At 43.6% G+C, this 24,317-nt stretch overlaps 1 protein-coding gene across 4 annotated transcripts in view; it reads left to right on the forward strand.

The window, feature by feature from the left end:
- Positions 1–24,317, forward strand: part of naf1 (nuclear assembly factor 1 homolog (S. cerevisiae)) — a 245,278-nt gene that overhangs the window by 5,812 nt on the left and 215,149 nt on the right. For all 4 annotated transcript variants that reach the window (XM_043698794.2, XM_043698785.2, XM_043698775.2 and 1 more), the window contains exon 2: positions 4,191–4,819. In XM_043698794.2, the coding sequence (XP_043554729.1) occupies positions 4,209–4,819 (611 nt within the window). In that variant the 5' untranslated portion in view covers positions 4,191–4,208. The remainder of the gene's footprint in view (positions 1–4,190; positions 4,820–24,317) is intronic.

A 24,317-nucleotide genomic window follows, 5' to 3' on the forward strand; every position in this document is an offset into this window, starting at 1 on the left:
ATCTTTGTGGAAAGGGATGGGGAGGAAAATATATCCCTGGTGGTGGGGTCCGTTTGGAGGTGGCGGAAATGTCGGCGGATGATGCGGTTAATGCAAAGGTTGATTGGGTGGAAAGTGAGGATCGGGGGGGGGTTCTGTCCTCCTTACGGTTGGAGAGGTGGGGTTTAAGGGCGGAGGTGTGGGATGTGGATGAGATGCATTGGAGGGCATCTTCAACCACATGAGAAGGGAAATTGCAATCTCCTAAAGAAGGAGGCCATCTGGTGTGTTCTGTGGTGGAACTGGTGCTCCGGGGAGCAGGTACAGCAGAGGCGGAGGAACTGGGAATACGGGATGGCATTTTTGCAGGAGGTAGGGTGGGAAGAGGTGTAATCCAGGTTGCTGTGGGAGTCGGTGGGTTTGTAAAAAAAAAAATAGTGTCAATTCGGCCGTCATTAATGGAGATGGAGAGGTCCAGGAAGGGGAGGAAGGTGTCAGAGATGGTCCAAGTGAATTTAAGGTCAGGGTGGAATGTGTTGGTGAAGTTGATGAATTGCTTAACCTCCTCGCAGGAGCACGAGGTGGCACCATTGTAGCGGAGGAAGAGGTGGGGAGTGGTGCCGGTGTAACTACGGAAGATGGACTGTTCTACGTAGCCAACGAAGAGACAGGCATAGTTGGGGCCCATTCGGGTTCCTATGGCGTCTGGGCTGGAGGAGGTGGGAGGATTCTAAGGAGAATTGTTAAGGGTGAGGACCAGTTCAGCCAAACGAATGAGAGTGTCGGTGGAAGGGTACTGTTGGGGACGTCGTGAGAGGAAGAAATGGAGGGCTTGGAGGCCCTGGTCATGGTGGATGGAGGTGTAGCGGGATTGGATGTCCATGGTGAAGATGAGGCATTGTGGTCTGGGGAAACGGAAGTTTTGGAGGAGGTGGAGGGCGTGGGTGGTGTCTCGAACGTAAGTGGGGAGTTCCTCGACTAGAGATAGGACAGTGTCGAGGTAGGTAGAGACGGGTTCGGTGGGGCAGGAGCACGCTGAGACAATGGGTCGGCCGGGGTGGTCAGGCTTGTGGATCTTGGGAAGGAGGTAGAATTGGACGGTGCAGGGTTCTTGGACTATGAGGTTGGAAGCTGTGGGTGGGAGATCTCCTGAGGTGATGAGGTTCTCTATGGTCTGGGAGATGATGGTTTGGTGATTGGGGGGTGGGATCATGGTCGACGGGGCGGTAGGAGGAGGTGTCTTCGAGTTGGTGTCTGGCTTCAGCGTTGTAGAGGTCAGTGCGTCAAACTACCACTGCGCCCCCTTTATCTGCTGGTTTGATGGTGCGGTTGGGATTGGAGCAGAGTGAGTGGAGGGCTGAGCGTTGAGGGTGAAAGGTTGGAGTGGAGGACGGGGGTAGACAGATTGAGGCGGTTAATGTCTTGGCGGCAGTGGAAATGAAGACGTGGAGGGCGGGTAGTAGGCCAGCGCGGGGTGTCCAGGTGGATGCAGTGTGTTGGAGGCGGGCGAAGGGGTCCTCAGAAGGTGGGCGGGAGTCCTGATTGTAAAAGTGAGCTTGGAGGTGGCGAAAGAAATGTTTGATGTCACAATGCATATTAAATTCACTGATGCGTGAACGGAGGGGGATAAAGGTAAGGTCTTCCCTGAGGACTGATTGTTCGTCCTCGGTGAGGGGAAGCTCTGGTGGGATGGTGAAAACCTGGCATGGCTGGGAGCTAGGACTTGGTGTAGGTGTGGAGCTGGGAATGGTGGTGGAGCCTGTAACTGGAGTGGGTGTGGTGGTGGGAGGAATGGGGGTGGAGTCATGAGCAGGGGTGATGTTCCCCTTGGGGTTCTGGTCACCTTTCTGGCATTGCTTTACGTTCAGCTTTGCCCTCAAACCCTAGTCTTCTGTACCTGTTCTTGTGTGGGGAGCTTCCCAACTTTCACACTCACATCCTCAAAAGCCCAGTTCTTTGGATCTCAACTCACCATTTCTTCAGCTAGCAATTTGCTGAACATTCTCAACCTTCAAAAATCCAAATTAAAGCCATACTCTCATGCCACATCTGCTTCCTTTGGGAAGGTCATCAACGCAGCTCTCAAGTGTTGTCATCTCCCAATGTGTATCTAAGTACAGTGAAAAGCTTTGCTGCAGTCAGCACAGGCAGATCATAGTAAGCAATGACATACAGCTCCAAGGGTGAAAAAAGACTTGGATAGAGTAAGGCATGCAGGCTACACTGCACAGGACATGTGCTAGATAAGTTCGACATTAACAAGATCAGCATTATTTGAAGTTAGTGTCCATCCATCAGTCTAATATTGGCAGGGAAGAAGCTGTTCGTGAACAGTGTTCAAGCTTCTGTATCCTCTGTCTGTAGGAAAAGTTTGCAGGAGAGCATTACCTGGTGGGGTGGGTCTTTGATGTTGGCAGCCTTTGCACGGCAATGAGATGCATAAATGGGCGGTTTTTCTGTGATGGTCTGAGCTGGATATCTGCTGTCCTCACTTTCTCTTGGGCCTTGCAACAACCTTCTGTAGTTTCAAACAGTCTTAGGCAGAGCAGTTGCCATACCAGGCTGTTAGGCACCTGGGTGGTATGTTTTCAGTGGTGCATTTATTAAAGTTGGTCAGGGTCATTATGAGTATGGCAAATTTCTTGAGCCACCTGAAGAAGAAGAGGCATTGTTGTGCCTTTTTAACCATTGCACAATGTGGGAAATCCTGGACAGATTGTTGGTTATAGTCACTCTGAGGAACTTGACGCATTCCACCCTCTTAGCCTCAGCCCCATTGATGTAAATGGGGCTTTTTCCCCTTTCTTTCTGAAGTCCGTGATCAGTTCTCTAGTTTTACTGACATTGAGAAGAGGTTGTTATCATTGCACCAATTCACCAAGCTCTCTGTCTCCTTTCTGTATTCTGACTCATCGTTGTTTGACATCCGTCCTACCACGATGGTGTTGTCAGCAAATGTAAACTTGGTGTTTGTATGGAATTTGGCAGAACTGCACATATGGGTGTACAGGGAGTATATTAGGGGGCAGAGATTGCATCCATGGGGGGGGGTTCCAGTGTTGAGCCTCCTTGTGGAGGAGGTATGGTTGCCTATCTTCACTGATTGCAGTCTGTGGGGTGGGGATCCAGATGCAGAGGGCAGAGCCGAGACCTAGATCTTGGAGTTTCGAGATCAGTCTGAGGGGATATTGGTGTTGATGAGCAGGAGTGCAGGGCTAGGGAACTGGCATCTGCTGTCAGCCTGTTATGTCGGTCGGCAAATTGCTGGGGATTGAGGCAGGCTGGGAGACTAGAATTGATGTGGGCCGTGACCAGCCTCTCGAAGCACAAAGTATCCTCCATGATCATGGAGTACAGAACCACTAGGCGGTAGTCATTAAAGAATGTTACATTTTCCCATGAGCTGCAATTAGATATAATAAAGCTTCAATCTTGCAACACATCTAAAATGCTACTTATTAAAAGCGCAAGTTGACAGTGCCAAAGGCAGGTTGTTTTATATCGTCATTCTTCAATTGTCTGCAGTCTTTGATATGGTTGATTTGTGTCATACCCTCGCCTCTTCAAGTCGACTTAGTTCCATTCTGAGCTTGCACATCATAGCGAGAGAACTGCTGGTTAAGTAGTGTCTCATTTTTCAAAATTTTCCTCCTTGTTTTCAAATCCCTTGGTTTGACCCCTCTGTCTATAATATCCTCCTACCATAAATGCCACTATTTCAGCTCCCATGATTTTGACCTCTTACGTATCCATGATTTTAATGACACCATCATTGGTGACCTCTGGTTCAACCACTTAGGTTCCAGAATTCTTTCTCTGCATCTCTTTTGACTTTCTACCTCCCTTTCTACCTTTTTATAGATTCTTCCTTAAACCTTCCAGCAATCTGTCCTATATCTCCTTATGTGTAATGTTATAATTTCTTTTGTGATGCTTCTGTGAAGTAGCTCGGAGCATCTTTCTAAAATTAAAAGCGTTACATAAAGACTATAAATGTTTGAGATGCAGTACATAACCTTGTTTTTTTTTATTTCTCAGACATTTGTAGGGGAATGGACAGGCAAGTTGAGTTGAGGTAGAAAATTAGCTTTGGTTGTATTGAATAAGCGAGCAGGCTTGAGTGAGCCATATGGTCTACTTTTTTGTTTTTTCTCACTTGATCAGAACTTAAATGTTATATATTCTTAATTGTTTTCTTTGTTTCCTTTCAGATTTGATTTTGAAGAAGAATGACAGACCAAGGAGGAGATAGAGACGTTCAACCCTCTCAACAGACAGATACCACTGAGAAGAGAGTGGTCTCTGAGGGCAGTTTATTGACGGAAAGCAATGATGATTTGGCTGACAAACGACATGAACAGCCAGCAGCAGAATTATGCACTCAAGCATGTAAAAATGAATCTCTGATGGCAGCTTCTGAAGTTTGTGTGATAAAGCAGAAAGATTCTAAAGTTCAGCATGAGCTTGGTGTTCCATCTCTACAGAGCACTGCAAATGAAATTATTGGCAATGTGCTGCCTTGTGTAACTCCAGTACCACCTGTCGCGCAAGGGACTTTGAATGCTGTTCAATCAAGTGAGCTCAGTACTTCTCAGGAGTGTGAGATTACATCTGCCACTCCTGCCTTGGTCACTGGTGATCAGGAAATGGAAGTTTCAGTGTCTGCTCAGCTGGAGACGTTATCATTCGAAACAGCACAGTTGAAATACCAGGAAACAGAACATACGCAAGACCAACACTCAGGCCAAGAAAATAACTTCCCACAGGTTGATATTACATTACAAGACAGTGCAGCTAACGCAGAAATTAGTGATGATGATGAAAGCTCTTCATCGGACAGGTGAGCATCCGAGAAAAGGAGTTGGTAATACTAAACTTTAGCAAATTTCTAGATAGTATAATACTAGAATATCTAGTTTATTTCATCAAAGAAATTGAAATTGCACTTGTGATTGTCAAAAATATATATGTTCTTTCTTTGTTAGTTAGGTAGTTCACTTCTGTAGGGTACCTATTGGAAAGAATATCCTAGAATGAAACTCTGCAAAAGTTCTCTTTTCATTTTAAGGAGATTTACACTCCCGTAGTTTATGAAAGATAATTTCAAGTTTTCCTTTAAATTGACTGAGTGCTCCACTATGTACAAAGCAATATTACAAAAACAAGCATGAGACAGATAACTACGTTTTGCATTGAGCGATAAAGATGAAAGGCATATTGTTACCCTAGGTGTACAACTGGTGGCTGATTTTGCTTGTTTCGGTTTATTCGCTCCCAATTTTCCTGCTGGTTTAGAGATCAAAGTACCAACAACAGTATCAAGATCACGATGGTGAAATGAGGAAAGGAATTATTTTTGGTATTATTGGACTACTTCAACTGCTTGCATTTTATGTATCTAGTAAATGTATGCAAATTGCTCAAAGTTATTTCACAGAACTGTAACAGATGAAAGAATAAGATATATGAGAAAGGATGATGAAATAAAAGAGGTGGAGAGTGAAAAATGACATGGTGAGGTGGAATGATTCAGGAAGGAAATCTGATTGATTGTGAGGCCTGGATGATTGAAAGAAAGGTGAATGTAACAGTGGCCATTTTTGAACAACCTTGAGATTGGTGGTGTGGTGTATCATTACCATACATGTAGAAGCTAAGTGTGTGTTCTTCAATAGGGGTAACATGTTGGTGAGGGATCAAGAAGGGAACCTAAACAGCTCCTTTAGTGGCTTGGTGTTAACAAGTGTGTTGGTTGAAGAGAAGTTATTATGGGCTGTGATAGGAAATGTGGGCAGTCTTACTGAGCTGGAGAACAGGGAGGCATTGCAGAAGCATCGGGAGATGTACCATGCAAACAGCCACAGACTGAGGATCGCAAATGCACCATTTGTCATTTTTTTTTAACTTTCTTGGTGGGGTGTATTTTTGAAACACTAATTTGGGACAGAATTAGTATTTAAGAAAACGTGGCATGGATTTATTAGAGAGAATTTATTTGCTGGACGTTTTTAATGACCAATGGATGAGGGCATTACTATCAGTGTGGTGTACATTTCCACAAGATTCTTGATGCAATGCCACACAACTCTTGTCATAGAAAAGTAAATCATGGAATAACGGGAGCAATAATCAACTGATATTAAGTTGGCTGACAGGCAATGGAAAGTAATGGTTAATGGTGCTTTTCTTGGCTGGAGGGTCAGTTCTTCGTCAACTTGTCCATGGATCAGTATTGAGACTGCTTTTCATGATGGACATTAATGATATAGATCTTGATGTAAAAGCACAATTTTAAAAAAAATTGCAGATCATATGAAATTTGGAAGCATTGTAAACTGAAAGGAAGCTCACCAAAGCTCCTCAGACAGTAACTTCCAAATTCATGTCCATCACAACTATAAATACCAGGGAAGCAGATACATGGAAACACCGCCTGCAAGTTTCCCTCCATCCCGTTGCACTATTCTGACCTGAAATATGTCTGTGGGTCAAAATTCTGGACTTTGCTCCCTGATTGCATTGTGGGAGTAGCAAATGGGCTGGAGCAGTTCAAGAAGGCAGTGTGCTGTCACCTCACCGAAAACTAGAGATGGACAATAAATGTTAGCCCAAAAGTTAATGCCAACTTCAAAAAGACATGAACGTGGTGGACTGGGTGAACTAGTGACAAATGACACTTGATGCAGAGAAGTAGATGATTCATTTTGATAAGAAAAAAAGTGGAGAGGCAGTATATAATATCTGCTGTCTTGTTTGAAGAGAAGGTTTATAGGAGATCTAATGGTGGTATTTAAAATCACAGTGAATCTGGATAGAATAGGTAGAGAGAAACTTCCTAGTCCTGAAAAGATAAAGAATGAGTTTGTAAATTGCCAATGTAACTGGCAAAAGAAGCAAAGGTGTTATGAGAAAAGCCTTTCACACTGTGAATGGTTAGGGTCTTGAATGTGCTGCCTGAGAGAGGAGGAGGCAGATTCAACCCATGCATTTAAGAGGGAAAGGAACTCTGGGCCAAGGTTTGAGAATCCTTTCACTGGTGATGTACGTAGAGCTTTAGGGTGGCTGGTGGTCAGTTAAACAGAAGTTTAATAATTGAAATGCTCTGACCGCCTACCCCTCTTCATTTATGTTCATGCCTGGGTGTCCTTCGAGAAGGATCATGCAGTATCCATCAACGCTCTTGATGTCTTTTAGAACTGGACACTGTGGGAGGATACAGTATTGTCTCTCAAACTCTATTTTAATTTAGTCCCTTCCTGCTCACCCTCGCCACCCTCTTCACTTTGTTTGCATTGCCTATAATTGTCTTCTAGGAGAAAGTGAGGATGCAGATGCTGGAGATCAGAGCTGAAAATGTGTTGCTGGAAAAGCGCAGCAGGTCAGGCAGCATCCAAGGAGCAGGAGAATCGATGTTTTGGGCGTGAGCCCTTCTTCAGGAAGAAGGGCTCATGCCTGAAACGTCGATTCTCCTACTCCTCGGATGCTGCCTGACCTGCTGCGCTTTTCCAGCAACACATTTTCAGCTATAATTGTCTTTGCTTGTAAATACTTATTTGGATACACGGGTGTTTTTATTGATGCTTGTTAGTTTACCTAAGCAAAAAAAAAAGTCAGTGATTTTGGTGCTGGGAAGATGGTCAGTTGTGTGTGATAGCACTTCTGGGTTTAAAACAAAAGTAAAGTGCTTACTCTGAGCTGCTGCAGACGTGATGGCCCAAAAGTTCTCCTGCTCTGTAACAACGATTGTGTTACTTTGGGGATTTTTCAGTGAGCTATGATGGGTGAAAGTCAATAATTAGAAGGTTGAGTTCTGATTTGGCAGGTGACATATGTTCAAAAATTTGATGCAGGAAAGGAAAATTGGAGATTGGATCAAAGAAGAAATGTTCCTAGCCCTCTGCCCTATCACTGGTTTCCACCACTTCCTATGTCTCAGTTTTTGATTCAGATATTTTCTGATCACTTCTAACCATAGGTGGTCCATTCTTCTTTTTGACCAGAATAAAGTTTTGCTGACCATTATGAGATATCTGCTTAAATGTCTACTGCTGCTCATCTACTGATCTTTTCCTTTCGGTCCACTTTAGTCTTCATACATGTTTAAGTTGAGAATGCTGGTTTGAAACTCTGGTTGCTCTCCCTCAAAGTGGATTCTTTTTCTACTATGTTACAATCTTAACCCCCTAGAAATACCTTAATTACGAGATTGCTTATTAATCCTAACACACTACTAGATTAAAACTAGCCCATTCCTCGGTAGATTGTGCAATGTACTGATCTAAGAAGCAATAGAACATAGATAGAAAAGTACAGCACAGAACAGGCCCTTTGGCCCATGATGTTGTGCCGTGACTTAATCCTAATGTAAAATATTGTAACTTAACCTATGCATCCCTCAACTCCCTGCTATCCATGTGCATGTGCAGCAGTCGCTTAACTGTCCCCAATGACTTTACTTCCACCACCTCAGCTGGCAACGCATTTTATGCATTCACAACTCTCTGCATAAAGAACCTACCTCTGATGCCTCCTTTATACCTTCCTCCTAATATCTTCAAACTATGACTTCTCGTGCCAGTCAATCCTGTCCTAGGGAAAAGTCTCTGGCTATTGACTCGTATCTATTCCTCTCATTATTTTGTACACCTCGATCAGGTCTCCTCTCTTCCTCCTTCTCTCCAGAGAGAAAAGTCCGAGCTTATTCAACCTTTCTTCATAAGGCAAGCCCTCCAGTCCAGAGAGCATCCTGTAAACCTTTGTACCCTCTCCAGAGCCTCTATATCTTTCCTATAGTAGGACGACCAGAATTGGACACAATATGTTGTGGTTCTGTTTGCCGAGCTGGAAGTTCTTGTTGCAAACGTTTCGTCCCCTGGCTAGGCGACATCATCAGTGCTTGGGAGCCTCCTGCGAAGCGCTTCTTTATGTTTCCTCCGGTGTTTATAGTGGTCTGTCCCTGCTGCTTCCGGTTGTCAGTTTCATCAACTAGCCACGAAACGACACGACCAGCTATCCTTAGTAGCCCCACACGCAGACAACAAACAACATGAATTCGACTGGGCAAGCCAGACAGAGAACAGCCAGGGAATTCCTAGAGGCATGGCATTCATCCACAAACTCCTTCAACAAACACATCGACCTGGACCCAATATACCAACCACTACAGCGGACAGCTGAAACTGATAACCGGAAGCGGCAGGGACAGACCACTATAAACACCGGAGGAAACCTCAAAGAAGCACTTCGCAGGAGGCTCCCAAGCACTGATGATGTCGCCTAGCCAGGGGACGAAACGTTTGCAACAAAAACTTCCAGCTCGGCGAACAGAATCACAACAACGAGCACCCGAGCTACAAATCTTCGCGCAAACGTTGGACACAATATTCCAAGTGTGGTCGCACCAGGGACTTGTAGAGCTGCTGCAAAACCTCGCGGCTCTTAAACTCGATACCCCTGTTAATGAAAGCCAAAACACCATATGCTTGCTTATCAAACCTATCCACTTGGGAGGCAACTTTGAGGGATCTATGTACTTGCACACCCAGATCCCTCTGCTCCTCCACACTGCCAAGAATCCTGTCTTTAATCCTATATTCAGCATTTGAGTTTGACCTTCCAAAATGCATCACTTTGCATTTATCCAGGTTGAACTCCATCTGCCATTTCTCAGCCTAGCTCTGTATCCTGTCTGTTTTGCTGTAGCCTGCAGTACCCCTCTATACTATCGACGACACCTCCAACCTTAGTGTCATCTGCAAATTTACTAACCCACCCCCTCAACCTCCTCATCCAAGTCATTTATAAAAAGTACAAAGAGCAGAGGCCCAAGTACAGAGCCCTGCGGGACCCCACTCAACACTGACCTCCAGGCAGAATACTTTCCACCTACAACCACTCTCTGCCTTCTGTCAGCCAGCCAATTCTGAATCCAGATAGCCAAATCTCCCTGTATCCCATACTTCCTGACTTTATGAATGAGCCAACAATGGATAACCCTATCAAATGCCTTGCTGAAATCCATATACACCACATCCACTGCTCGACCGTCGTCGACCTGTCTTGACACCTCTTCAAAGAACTCAATAAGATTTGTGAGGCATGGTCTGCCCCTCACAAAGCCATGCTGACTGCCGTTAATCACACTATGCTTTGCCAAATAGTCATAAATCCTATCCCTCAGAATTCTTTCCACAACTTTGCTGACCACAGACAAGAGACTGACTGACTGATCTGTAATTGCCAGGGATTTCGCTATTACACTTCTTGGAAAGTGGAACAACATTCACTCCTTCCAATCCTCCAGTATGACTCCCGTGGAGAGTGAGGAGGCAAATATCCTCGCCAGTGGCTTAGCAACCTCCTTTCTTGATTCCTGGAGCAGCCTAGGATAAATCTGGTCTGGCCCTGGGGACTTATCAGTCTTAATGTTTTCCAACATTTCTAGCACATCATCTTCATCAATCTTGATCTGGTCAAGACTGCGTCCAAGCTCCTCAAAGTTTTCATTTACAACAAGTTCCCTTTCCTTGGTGAAAACCGAAGCAAAAAAACTCATTTAGGGCTTCCCCTATCTGCTCAGAATGCATGATGCGTTGTACAAATTTGCCTTCCATGTTGCTTGCCCATGAAAGTTTTACAGTCAAGATGCAGATTAATATTAAGCATGCTAATTGTAGTATCTTTCTTGTACCTCAGTTTTTTTTCCTGATTTTTATTTTATATTTTATTGTAGAGTGAGGCAACTCTTCAGGGGCCTAATGAAGACTGTCACGTGTGGCATGTTTCCTTTGTTATCACTTAATCCCATCTAAACTGGTACAGAGTCATGATGTGTTGCATCTGTATAATTTCCCACCACTGCATTGATAGGCTTTTTTTTCCCACAAAGCAACCATGACTCCTTTACCTTTCTCCATAGTTTTTTGGAATGCTGAGTACCCTTGAATGTTGAGTTCCAAGTCTTGATCACCCTGCAACACTGTCTCTGCAGTAGTTATTAATTCATATTCATTTATTTCTATTTGTGTTATCAACTCCTTAATCTTGTTAGAAATGCTGAACACATTTGATAATGAACTTTGTGCTTCGACATTTTATCATTATTATTCTGGTTCTAATTTCTGTACATTATGCTTATTTTCTGTCTCTTCCTTTTAGTTTTATTATGGTTAAGCTCTTCACTACCATGCACCTCTGCTCTCTTTATTTCTTTTAGATTTTTTAAAAGCAAATTCCATTTAATTGACCACCAGCTGCCCTACAACTAGTTTAGTTTAAAGCCCTAATAAAATTATTTGCCAGGAGACTAATCTCCGCGTGGTTCAAATGAAAGCCTGTCCGAACAGAACAGCTACTTTTCCCGTTGCTCCGTGAGTCAAAACCCGTCTCACCACTCTTTGACCCACTCATTTACTTCTTGAATCTTGTTGCCCTGCAGCAGTTTTCATGTAGCATAGTAAGAATCTGGCTCCATTTTCTAATTTCTCGCCAATCAGTTTGCAGTACTTCCATAGAATTTCATCCCTATTGGACAAAAGTGCCTCCAAAACAAAGTTCTGGATTATAATGCTTGCCTCACTCATAGTTGCAACCTCCTGTCCCTGACCACGGAGAAAATTTGGTGCAATTAATTGAAGTAGTGTGATTGTCTCCTGAAGTTGTGTCCAGTCTGAACACCATCCCTTCCTGCTTTACTTTTCTGGAACATAGATGTTTGACATCATATCGGAATTCTCTAGTCTTTGGGCTTGATACTGTCAGGATTTCCCTAATATCTTTCTTTGCCTTTGTAACTGTTTCTCTTCTGTACATTTCCATCAATTTTACCTTTTTCCATCTTGGCTGACGCCTGCTGTTATAATGCATCACATGACTTGTTTTTGGACAGGACTGATTGCTTCTATATCGGTACTTTCTTTTTCTGTTGTAATGTAATTCCCCCTGTACCCAAATATGCAACGTGAGTTGGTATTATTTGTAACTGGTGTAGCTTCCATCATACAGTTGACTGCATTAAACATGCACCATGTTTCTTTTAGATGTCAGATGTTAACACTCTACTGAAGATATCATGCAGAATCTATCTGAATGGTGCTTAGTATATTGTCTCCGATCTACTGCATGTAGTACCATTACCTTGCATAATAATCACCCAGAATTATCCCAATGTTCTCTCCTTTGTATGGGTGAAAACTCTGGTATAATTAAGATTGTGTTAATTGTTTTATACCATAATTTCAATCTGTTATAAGTGATCATGTGCACATGTCGAACCCCTGAGCTGGCAACTGATCAGGCCATTCTCCCTGTGCTGTGTCAAGAGCGTACTTATATTTACAGGGATACCTCACCCTCATGAAATTGTTTCCAGTTCTCCAAACTCAGAATTGGCAACATCTGTGGAGAGAAAGCATAATTAAAATTTCAATTCCAGTGACCCTTTTTCAGAATGGAGTTACCTTCTGAGCATAGAATAGTTCAGGCTCTTCGGACCTCGAAGTTGTGCCGACCTCTTATCCTATTCTAAGATCAAGCTAACCTACAACACCCTAATTTTACTATCATCGTGTGTCTGTCCAAGAGTTGCTTAAATGTCCCAAATGTATCTGACTCTATTACCACTGCAGACAGTGCATTCCATGTATGCACTGCTCTCTATGTAAAGAACCATCTCTGACATCTCCCCAAAACCTTCCTCCAATCACCTTAAAATTATGCCTCCTTGTGATAACCATTTCCACTCTGGGAAAAAGTCTCTGGCTATCCACTCTAACTATGCTTCTCATCATCTTGTACACCTTTATCAAGTCACCTCACCTCCTCCTTCACTCCAGTGAGAAAAGTCCTAGCTACCTCAACCTTTCTTCATAAGACATGCTCTCCAATCTTGGTGACGTCCTGATAAATCTCCTCTGTACCCTCTCTCAAGTTTCCTATAATGAGGTGACCAGAACTGAACACAATATTCCAAGTGTGGTCGAACCATGATTTTATAGAGCTGCAGCATAATCTCGCTGCTCTTAAACTGAACTCCCCTGCTAAAGCCAACACACCATATGCCGCCTTTACCCTATCAACTTGGGTGGCAACTTTGAGGGATCTATTGACGTGGACCCCAAGATCCCTCTGTTCCTCCACTCTGCTAAAAATCCTGCCTTTAACCCCGTAATCTGCATTCAAATTAGACTTTCCAAAATGAATCCCTTCACACTTTTCCAGGGTGAACTCCATCTACCGTTTGTCAGCCCAGCTCTGCATCCTGTCAATGTCCAGTTGCAACTTACGCTAGCCCTCCACACTATCCACAACTCCACCAACTTTGTGTCATCAGCAAACGTACTAACCCACCCTTCTACTTGATCATCCAAGTCATTTTATAAAAATCACCAAAGAGCAGAGGTCCCAGAACAGATTCCTCTGGAACATCACTGGTCACTGAGCTCTGGGCTGAATACTTTCCAGCTACAATCACCCTCTGTCTTCTGTGGGCCAGCCAATTCTGTATGCTGGCAGCCAATTTCCCTGTATCCCATGCTGCCTTGCGATCTGAATGCACCTAACAAAGGGAACCTTATCAAATACCTTGCTAAAATCCACATACACCACATCCATTGCTCTACTTTCATCAGTGTATTTTGTCACAGTCTCAAACAATTCAGTAAGACATGAGGCATGTCCTGCTCCTCAAAATCATGCTGACTAGCTCTAATCAACCTACACTTTTCTGAATAATCATAAATCCTGTGTCTCAAAATTCCCTGCAATAATTTGCCCACCACAGACTTAAGACTCTCTGGTCTGTATTTCCCAGGGTTATCCCTATTCCCTTTCTTGAACAAGAGAATAACACTTGCTGCTTTCCTATCATCTGGTATTACTCCAGTGGACAGTGAGAAGACACAGATAATTGCCAAAAGTACAGCAATCTCTTCCCTCATTTCCCATAGTAACCTTGGGTATATCTCACCTGGTCCGGGGACTTATCTATCCTGATGTTTTCAAAATTTCCAGCACATTCTCCCTCTTAATGTCAACCTGTATGAGCATATCAGCCAGTTTCACGTTGTCCTCACAAACGTCAAGGTCCCTCTCACTAGTGAATATTGAAACAAAGCATTCATTAAGAACCCCCCCTCCCCCCCACCTCCTTCAACTCCAGGCACAAGTTCCCTGCACTACCCCTGATTTGCCCTACTCTCACTCTCGCCATCATCTTGTTCCTCACATAAGGTTAGAATGCCTTGGGATTTTCCTTCATCCTACTCACCAAGGCTTTTTCATGGCCCCTTCTAGCTCTCCTAAATCCATTCTTCAGTTCCTTCCTTCCTGGCTACCTTGTAACCCTCTACAGTTCTGTCTGAACCTTGCTTCCTCAACTTTAAGTAAGCTTCCTTCTTCCACTTGACTAGATGTTCCACGTCTCTTGTCATCCAAGGTTCCTTCACCCTACAATCCCTTCCTTGCCTCTGTGGGACAAACCTATCCAGCACTGGCAGCAAATGCTCCCTAAACAACCTCCACATTTCTCTCTACATTTCCCTGAGAATATCTGCTCCCACTTTATGCTTCATGGTTTCTGCCTAATAGCATTATAATGCGGCACAGTGGCTTAGTGGTTAGCACTGCTGCCTCACAGCGCCAGGGACCCGGATTCGATTCCCAGTCTGGCGACTGTGTGTGGAGTTAGCACATTCTCCCCGTGTTTGCTAAAGTGTACAGTGTTGGGTTTCTGTAAAAGTACTTGGCATAGAACTTGTGGATCCATGTGTTGCCATTATTGATTTTTGTGCTAGAATTGTAATATGGAGGATTTACAAAGGTTTTGGGTCAAATCCATTTACGACGATTGAAATGCTGAAGGAGGCTATTCAGCCCATAGGTCAGCACAGCTCTTTGTCAAGAGCAATTCAGTCAGCCCTATTCCTCTGATCCTTCCTTGAATGTTTGTTTGTTTCTCTCTGGCTGACATCCAATTACTTTTTAAATTTATTTTTGTTCTTTGCTTCAACCTCTCTCCTATCTTTAAGGCATGGATTCAAAGTTATTACCCCTCTGTGTTATTTTTAAGCTTCTGACACAGGTTCTTTTCTCTCCCTCAGCCATCAACCGCACCATCGCTAACACTGACAATCTATGCTGCTGTCCCCAGAGTCACCTACCCAAAATTTGTGTCTTGTCAGCCTTGTACCGTAAACTATTGGATCAGATTTTCTTTGCCTACATTCTCAAGATATTCCTCTGTCAAAGAAGTTTATAAAATTGAGGTACATAGTTAGGGTTGACAGAGAATCTTTTTTCCCAGATTTGAGATGCCTACAGTCAGATGGTTGCGTTCTTGTGCAACCATCACAAAATCCAGCTTTAGAAACAAAACATAAAGTATTGGCGTTACAGTCAAAATGCGTTTTAAAAGTTTGCACCATAGAAACAGCGTCACTGATTAGTCAGTTGCATTACAGTGAATTTGCGTTGACAAAGCATGCATAACATGTAATACTAGGGGGCATGTGTTTAAAGTGAGAGGGGGAAGGTTCAAAGGAGATGTGGGGGGCAAGTCTTTTACACAGTGAGTCTGGAACATACTGTCGTGGGTGGTGGTGGATGCAGATACGATAGGGGCATTTAAGGGACTTTTGGATAATCAAGTGAAAATGCAAAGATTGGATGGATGTGGACCAGGGATTAGTTTAATTTCTTGTCATGTTCAGCATAACGTTATGGGAGAAAGAGCCTGTTCCCATGTGTTTTAAAAAATTCTCAAGGTCAGGTTCGTAGGAGAGTAGTCTGACACAGAACAAACGACCAAGAGGCGAGTCTGCTAGAATATGAGCATTTTATTCCCCGCAGCGTCGCCACAACCAGGTCTCATACTTACAACGGGTCTGGCTTATACTCACTCTACATGTTACCGGAACTGGGAGCCGTCAGTTCTCGTAGAGCGGTTGCCAACAACCCACGCTCGGCGGTTAAACGCAACCCCGGAGCAGACTCACCGAACTGGAGACTTTTCCAGCTGATATACTCTTTTCCAGATATAAACATTCATGTGAACAGCAGAGCAAGGCTAAAAAACACATTCCATTCTGGTTACATACAGATAAGAAGATTCACACGGGGAGGTGTGTAATAAGATTCACACGGGACTAAGCAACACCTCCATTCCGGTTAGATTCACACATGTATTGGGACATAATTTTTAACCGTTTCACCACACCATGCTGTACTGTCCTGTGTTCTGTTTCTATCCCAGAGTCTTAGAGATGTACAGCATGGAAACAGATCATTTGGTCCAACACACCCATACCAACCAGATATTCTAAATTAATCTAGTACCATTTTCCAGCACTTTGCCCATATCCCTCTTAAACCCCTCCTTGTCATGTACCCATCGAGATGTCTTTTAAATGTTGTAATTGTACTCTCCTCCAACACTTCCTCTGGCATCTCTTTCCATACATATACCACCCTTTGTGTGAAAATGTTGCCCCTTATGCCCCTTTTATATCTTTCCCCTCTCATTCTAAACCTATGCCCTCTAATTCTGGGCAGGGAACAACCCAGGGAAAAGACCTTGTCTATTTATCTTATCCATGCCCCTCTTGATTTTATAAGGTCACCCCACAGCCTCTGACGCTCCAACGAAAACAGCCCCAGCCTATTAAATGTCTCCCTACAACTCAAACCCGCCAACCCTGTCAACGTCCTTGTAAATCTTTTCTGAATCCTTTCAAGGTACGCAACATTCTTTCTATAGATGAGAGACCAGAATTGCGCACAGCATTCCTAAAGTGGCTGAACCAGTGTCCTGAACTACATCTCCTTCCACACTGCCTCCTGTAAAAATGCTGTTCCTTACTCCCAATTCCTCTGCCTCCACTGCATCTGCTCTCACGAGGACCAGTTCCACCACAGAACACACCAGATGGCCTCCTTCAAAGACCGCAATTTGCCCTCTCACATGGTCAATGATGCCCTCCAGTGCATCTCATCTCTGCCCTCTAACTCCCACCCCTCTAACCCCCCCCCACCCCCCCCGGTCTTCACCTTACCCCTTCCCAACCTCTGCATACATTGCATCATCCTCTGCCATTTCTTCCACCTACAAAAGGACCCCACCACCAGTGATATATTTCCCCCACACCCCACACCCCACACCCCAATGTGCTTTCTGTTAAGATCATTCCCTCTGCGACTCTCCTGTCAGGTCCATGTTTTCCACCCCCTCCTCTCCAATCCACCATCCTCTCCTGGTACCTTCCCCTGCCACTGCAGGAATTGCAAAACCTACAACCAAACTTCCCACCTCACCTTCATCGAAGGCCCCAAAGGAGCCTTCCACATCCATTAGAGTTTTACCTGCACTTCCACACGTGTCATTTACTGTATCCGTCGCTCCTGATGCGGTCTCTACATTGGGGAGACAGGACACCTACTTGCAGAGTGCTTCAGAGAACATCTCCAGGATGCCTGCATCATTCAAACCCACTGCCCCTTGTCCGAACACTTCAACTCCCCCTCCCACTCCGCCAAGGGCATGCAGATCCTGGGCCGCCTCCATCGTCACACCCTAACCACCCACCTCCGCCTGGAGGATGAACACCTTGGGACCCTCCAACCACATGGCATCAATGTGGATTTCACCAGTTTCCTCCTTTTCCCTCGCCGACCCCCGACCCAGCTTAACCCAGTTCCAACCTTCCAACTTGGCACTGTCCTCCTAACCTGTCTACCTGTCCGCCTTCCTTCCCCTTCCTGCTCTACCCTCCCCTCTGACATATCATCATTATCCCACTTCCATCTACCCTTTAACGTTCTCAGCTACCTTCCCCCAGCCCCACCCCCACTCCCACCTCACATTTATCTCTCCACCCCCTCAGCTCACAAGCCTCATTCCTGATGATGGGCTCGTGCATGAAACATCGATTTTCCTGCTCCTCGGATGCTGCCTGACATAATGCTTTTCCAGCACTGCACTCACAACTCCAATATCCCGTACAGCCTCAACATGACCTCCCAACTGCTATACTCAGGGCTCTGACCAATAAAGGCAAGCATACGAAATACCTTCTTCACTATCCTATCTATCTGAGAGTCCACTTTCAAGGAAATATGAACCTGCACTCCAAGGTCTCTTTGTTTAGCAACATTCCTCAGGACCTTACTGTTAAGTGCATAAGTCCTGCCGTGATGCAGCACCTCACATTTATGTAAATTAAATACCATCTGCTACTCCTCACCCCATTGACCCATCTGATCAAGATCCTGTTGTAATCTGAGGTAACTTGCTTCGCTGTTCACCACACCTCCAATTTTGGTGTCATCTGCAAACTTATTAACTGTACCTCCAATGTTCACATACAATTCCTTTATATTAATGACAAAGCAGTGGACCCAGCACTGATCCTTGTGGCACACCGCTTGTCACAGGTCTCCAGTCTGAAAAGCAACCCTCCACCACTGCCCTCTGTCTTCTACCTTCGTGCCAGTTCTGTATGCAAATGGTTAGCTCTCCCTGTATTCCATGAGATCTAACCTTGCTAACTGGTCTACCATGAGGAACCTTGTTGAATGCCGTACTGAAGTCCATTCCAATCACATCCACCGCTCTGCCGCCTTCAATCCTCTGCATTACTTCCTGAAGAAGGGCTTATGCCCGAAACATCGATTCTTCTGCTCCTTGGATGCTGCCTGGCCTGCTGTGCTTTTCCAGCAACACCTTTTTCAGCTGCATTACTTCTTTGTAAAACTCAATCATATTCGTGAGACATGATTTCCCAGACACAAAGCCATGCTGACTATCGCTAATCAGCCCTTGCCTTTCCAAATACAGGTAAATCCTGTCCCTCAGGATTCCCTCCAACAACTTGCCCTCCACCGATGTCAGGCTCACTGGTCTATGAGAACGTTTACTCTGACTTAACAAAGAGCAGAATGGGTTTAATAAACCAAAAACAAAGTGGACTTGAAGGTAGTTGTTCTCATTGTTGATAGATGGAAAATAATAGTGGGGCTTACTTTAATTTTTGTACTAATCTTATCTAACTTACAAACTGACTTGGGTGGTGGTGGCAATGACATGGTTAAGAGTGATGTTGTAATTAATATAGAGTAGGAATGACAAAATACAGGAAGACAAACTTGCATAAGTGACTTAAAATTGACATGTGCTTTGTGTGTATATGAGGTGATCTATTTTGGTAGTGACATATCGCTTTGCACATCACTACCTAATTGGAGTAGAGAAGCGTAGAAATCTGCGTTGTAGAGGTATAGTAGTGGTACAGGTTAATCAGCTTATAAAATAAAATATAAACTGGAAGTTTCTGATTTGGAATAGAATTGAAAAGCAGACAGGTTACCTTAAACTTGGTGAGAGTACATTTTGGAGTACAAAGAGCAATCTTGTTCACATCTTATTTTAAAAGAAAAACGCATTGGAGGAGGGTCAGAATGTTTACTAGAAGGATAGACATAAATCTCTCTGTTTTGTAATCAGAAAAGACCACGTTGGGCTCTCCTCACTTTTTGTACGGAAGGTTGAGGGGTGACCTAATGAAGGTCTTTAAGATTTTGAAGAGATTTGATTGGATAGACAAAAGGATGTTATCACTTACGGAGGAATCACTAGTAAACTCCATCAGGAGTTCAAAACAAATTTTCCATACCCAGGTAGTAGTTAGAATGTGGAAATTAATTCCTCAAAGAATAGTTGGGAGTAAGTAACATAGTATTTAAAGGAATTCAGACTTAAACACATGAAGGTAAGTGATGCATTGATGGAGTTGGATTACAAAGAGAGGGAGGAGGCTGGTGTGGATCACAGATACCAGCATAGGTAATTGGGCCAAATGTCCCATGTTGTCACTATAATATGTCATCTATGAAGTGAATTTAACACACATCCCTCTAAAAGATTCTTATTAATTAGAAGCCATGACATGTGGCAAAGTGCCAGGGCCTGATCAGCACTTTAAGATAGTTTTCTTCACAACATCCTCTACCATTACAAGTAATGCAAAAATTGATAGTTGGTAAATTTGATATGACACAAGGAAATGTTGGAATCTCATCTAAACATAAGACCCTCTGCTCTGGCACTTTGTTTAGATTCTTTTTTTTAAACATTTGACACACAGCACACGTGTCTTTGTGTGAACTACGCAGCACATTGCTACAGTGGCTATATTAGATCAGACTAGCATATTTAATGTACTTGTCATAACCTCATGATATCCAAAAGTTCTTTACAATCTATGAAGTACTTTGGAAGTCAGTGTTGTAATCTAGGAGATGAATGATTCAAAACCCAGCTGTACCAAACAAACTTATTGTTTTCTTTTTTCCTCTCCTACTGCAACAAACCTCCCTCAAATAAATTACACAAAGCAGCCTCGGCATAAATCTAGGAATGCATTATTGCAACAAACCACCGAAATGTAAATCTTTTTTCAAGCGCGTGAATCCTCAATTTGTTCTAAGCTTCCAGTTGCTGCAGTTCCACCTTGATGAATCAGCATTGTCTCAACCTCCTGTAAATGCATCAGGTCTCTTGGGGACCTCAGTAACTGGAGGTAAATAATTCCACGGAGTAGTGATAGATTAGGCAATCGAGTGGCATTTCTAACTGAGACTTGTGCAAAGTATGATGGAAGTTGGAATGCTTATCAAAACCAATCCAGTGCAAAGTTTCAAATGTGATTTCTATCTTCTGCTTTTTCATCGTCTTTCTGATGTTTACTGATTACTTACAAGGGTGTTACTTAGTGTGTATTGCTTGACACAAGCATGCCAACCTCAGTTGGATGACAAAAAACAAAAAAAAAGGGTGGAAATCACAGCAGGTCAGGTAGCATCCATGAAGGTAGAACAAATTAACTTTTTGAATCCTAATGATGATTCTTCAGAGCTGATGTGAAGTGTGGAGGGGACAGTATTTATGCAATAGTTGGTGGTGGTGGCGAAGTGGGGGGGGTGGAGTGTTGGGGGAGAAAGGGTGCTAATCTTTCACGTTAAGTGATCAGAATGGGAAAATGGCAGAACAATGTGTGAGAGACAGACTGGAAAGAACAGATGGTCCCACTGGAGTTGGGGGGTGGGTGTAGGAGAGGACCTGTTGACTGAGAAAACAACAAGTAAAGCTAAAAGAAAAGGAAGGAATGGGAGTGGGTTCACAATTTTAAAGGTGTTGAATTGAAGTCCAGAAGGCTGTAAATGCCTTGTCTGAAGATGATCTGTTCTTCCAGTTTGCTTTGTGAATCACTGGAACACTGCAGCATGCCAAGGACAGGCAAGTGGGCATGCGAGCAGGATGCTGTGTTAAAATGACCAGTTGTGGGGAGTCATGCTTGTGCATGGACCAGGAATTTGCCGCAAGCTGGTCACAGCATCCTGCTAATATGGATGCTGCTGACTTGCTGTGATTCCCAGCACTTGTTTTCGGTGCAGATTACGGCATCTGCAGTAATTTGCTCCTCAGTTGAATAATTGTGCAGCTCTGAATGAGGTCTGGTTCTCTCCATGTACTATTTTCCTTCATGTATTTAAATTTTAAATACTATGCAGTCTGCATAATTATATTGCCATAAGGAGCAAGTTTTCTCCCTTTAACTATGCATGAAGAAAGTTTTTTGTAGCATCTGCAAAATAACATCTGTACTCTAAGTGCCAGGCAGTCGCCATGTCCAGCAAGAGAATCCAGCCCATGACCGGATGACATTCAATGATTTTTATCATCACCCACTAATCCTAATTCCCCACTTTCAGTTGCCCAGAACCGAACTGAACTAGCATATAAATACTGGATAAAAGCAAATTACTGCGAATGCTGGAATCTGAAACCAAAAGAGAAAATGCTAGAAAATCTAAGCAGGTCTGGCAGCATCCGTAAGGAGAGAAAAGAGCTGATGTTTCGAGTCTAACTGACGCTTTGTCAAAGCTGACAAAGGGTCAGTTAGACTCGAAACATCAGCTCTTTTCTCTCCTTACGGATGCTACCAGACCTGCTGAGATTTTCCAGCATTTTCTCTTGTGGTAACATATATAAATACTGTAGTTACAGGATTAGGATAGATGGTCGGAATCTTGCAATGAATAACATGCCTCCTGATTTCCTCAAAGCTTGTCCATCGTCTCCAAGGCAAAAGTACTTCATGCTTGCATGGATGAATGTGATTCCAAAATATCCAAAAAGCATGACACCTTTTCAGAACAAATCAGTTCACATGATTGGGACTGCATCCACAATACTAACGAGATGCATTGCAGAAATTCACAGAAATGCAGCTCCTCACCAATGCCCACTACCGTCTTGAGGAACCCGGACAGCAGATACATGGGGACACCAGCAACTGCAAGTTCCCTTCACGCTGCTCATGGTTCTGACTTTGAAGTAAGGATCAGCAATTTAAATGCTCGAACGAAAGTCTGGAGATTCCTTCCGAACTGAACTGTGGGTCTGTCTGTACCAAATAACTTGCAGCAATTCAAGAAGCTGGCTCACCACTATCTTCTCTCTGGCCTTTGGGTATTGGACAATACATTCTGGCACAGCCAGTGAAGTTCACATTGTGTAAATTAATTTAAGAAAATTAAATCTTGCTGCTCGCACAAATCAGATTATATACAAGCTACAGGATTTACTGAATGTGCATGACTTCGCTACTGACTGAATATACTTGGTGAGTTTTTGGCAAGCCACAGTGTTTCATTTAAGTGTTTACAGAACATTAAGTAGTCAGTCTGCCTACTGTCACTGAGCAGTGGTAGTAGTATGCACCATCTACAAAATGTCAGACTTGGACAGGGGAGCATCCTGCTTATTGCTATCACTGATGAATTGGTACTTCCCCATATTGAACACTCCTCCGAAGAAGTGCTGAGAGTGAAAACAACATGCACTTTTCTCTGGAAAAAATCAATGTCCATCCCTAGAAGTATCAACTGCTGATCAGTGTCTGGAAAGGTAGATTGGGCCTGTAACGTATGGTGGGGAAACCCATATGAGGGGACAAAAAATCCCCACTTTACCACTTTCTCACCAATGCATCTGTGGAGGTTAAGTCCTATCTTCACAATGTTAGTGCCTTTTGTTTTGTGGATACTATCGCTGCCCTAAATGGGGTAGGTTTAAGAAAGACATGGCAACTCACACTGGCCATCCATGAGGTGCAGTGTGCTATGAACAATAGCAGAATTACCTTCTATCAGAATCTGCAATCTATGGCCTAGTTAATCCCTCACTCTAGCCTTACCATTACGTCAGGTGATCAATGCTGGCTCGTCTCAGTGCAGGAGAGCATGCCAGGCACAGAACCAGACAAATCTCAAAATGAGGTGTCAGCTTGGTGAAATCTCCAGCATGGAGCTACATGTATACCAACAGCAGAAGTAACATGTAGATTGAGTTATATAACCTGGCAACTAATGGTAACCTGGCAACTAATGGATCGGACCAGAATCTGTGGGTCCCGTCTTATCCTGTTATGAATGCCTTTGGATCATCAAACAATGAACTGTTTGGCTGAGGAGGCTCCGTAAATGTCCCCATCCTCCATGATGGCAGAGCCCAGAAGTTAAGTACAAACTACAAGAATGCGGCTCAGAGGCTAAATATTCTTGACTTCTCAAAGCTTGTCCATCTACAAGACACAAGTCAGGAGTATGATGGAATGCGTATCACTTAAAAACACCTAAGTTTGGTTTCAATATGTGCTATCCACAAGATGAACAGCTGAATTTGCAACACTTTGTAGAGTATCTCCTAAACTTGTGAATTCTGCTGTCTAGAAGGACAAGGAGGTTAGGCCTTTGGGAAAACCACCACCTGCAAATTTGCTTCTAAATCTTGGATCATCCTGACTTGCAACAATATCACTGTTCACCGGGTTTAATATCTTGAGCTTCATCCCGTTAGAGGGAGATGATTGGATTTTGAGGAAAGATTGAGATGGAAGGTTCTTTATGGTACTTCCAGCCTGTGCAGGAATTTAATCCATGGTGTTGGCAACGTACTGCATCACAAACCATCAAGCTAATTGAGCTATAGCCAACTCTCCCTCCCTAATGCTGCCTTAGGGGTAACCACACCACTTGAACTGCAGTGGTTGAAGAAACTAACTTACACCCACCATCTTTTCTCAGGAAGAGCAATAAATGTTGGTCTTGCTGGTGATATCCACATCCCATGAACAAATTTTAAAAGAAAGATTCCCTCTTGAATAGGAAACCCGTTTACAGTGTGGCAGTTGTGCAATGTTGGTACTTTTATTAGTTTATCAGATGCAATAATTAAATATTGATTTTTGACTATTGCCTCAAGCCTTTTGTAATCAATCAATTGC

This window comes from Chiloscyllium plagiosum, unplaced genomic scaffold (genome assembly GCF_037043375.1).
Source record: "Chiloscyllium plagiosum isolate Xiang-an unplaced genomic scaffold, Cpla_swu_hap1 HiC_scaffold_1, whole genome shotgun sequence".
Classification (NCBI taxonomy): Eukaryota; Metazoa; Chordata; class Chondrichthyes; order Orectolobiformes; family Hemiscylliidae; genus Chiloscyllium; species Chiloscyllium plagiosum.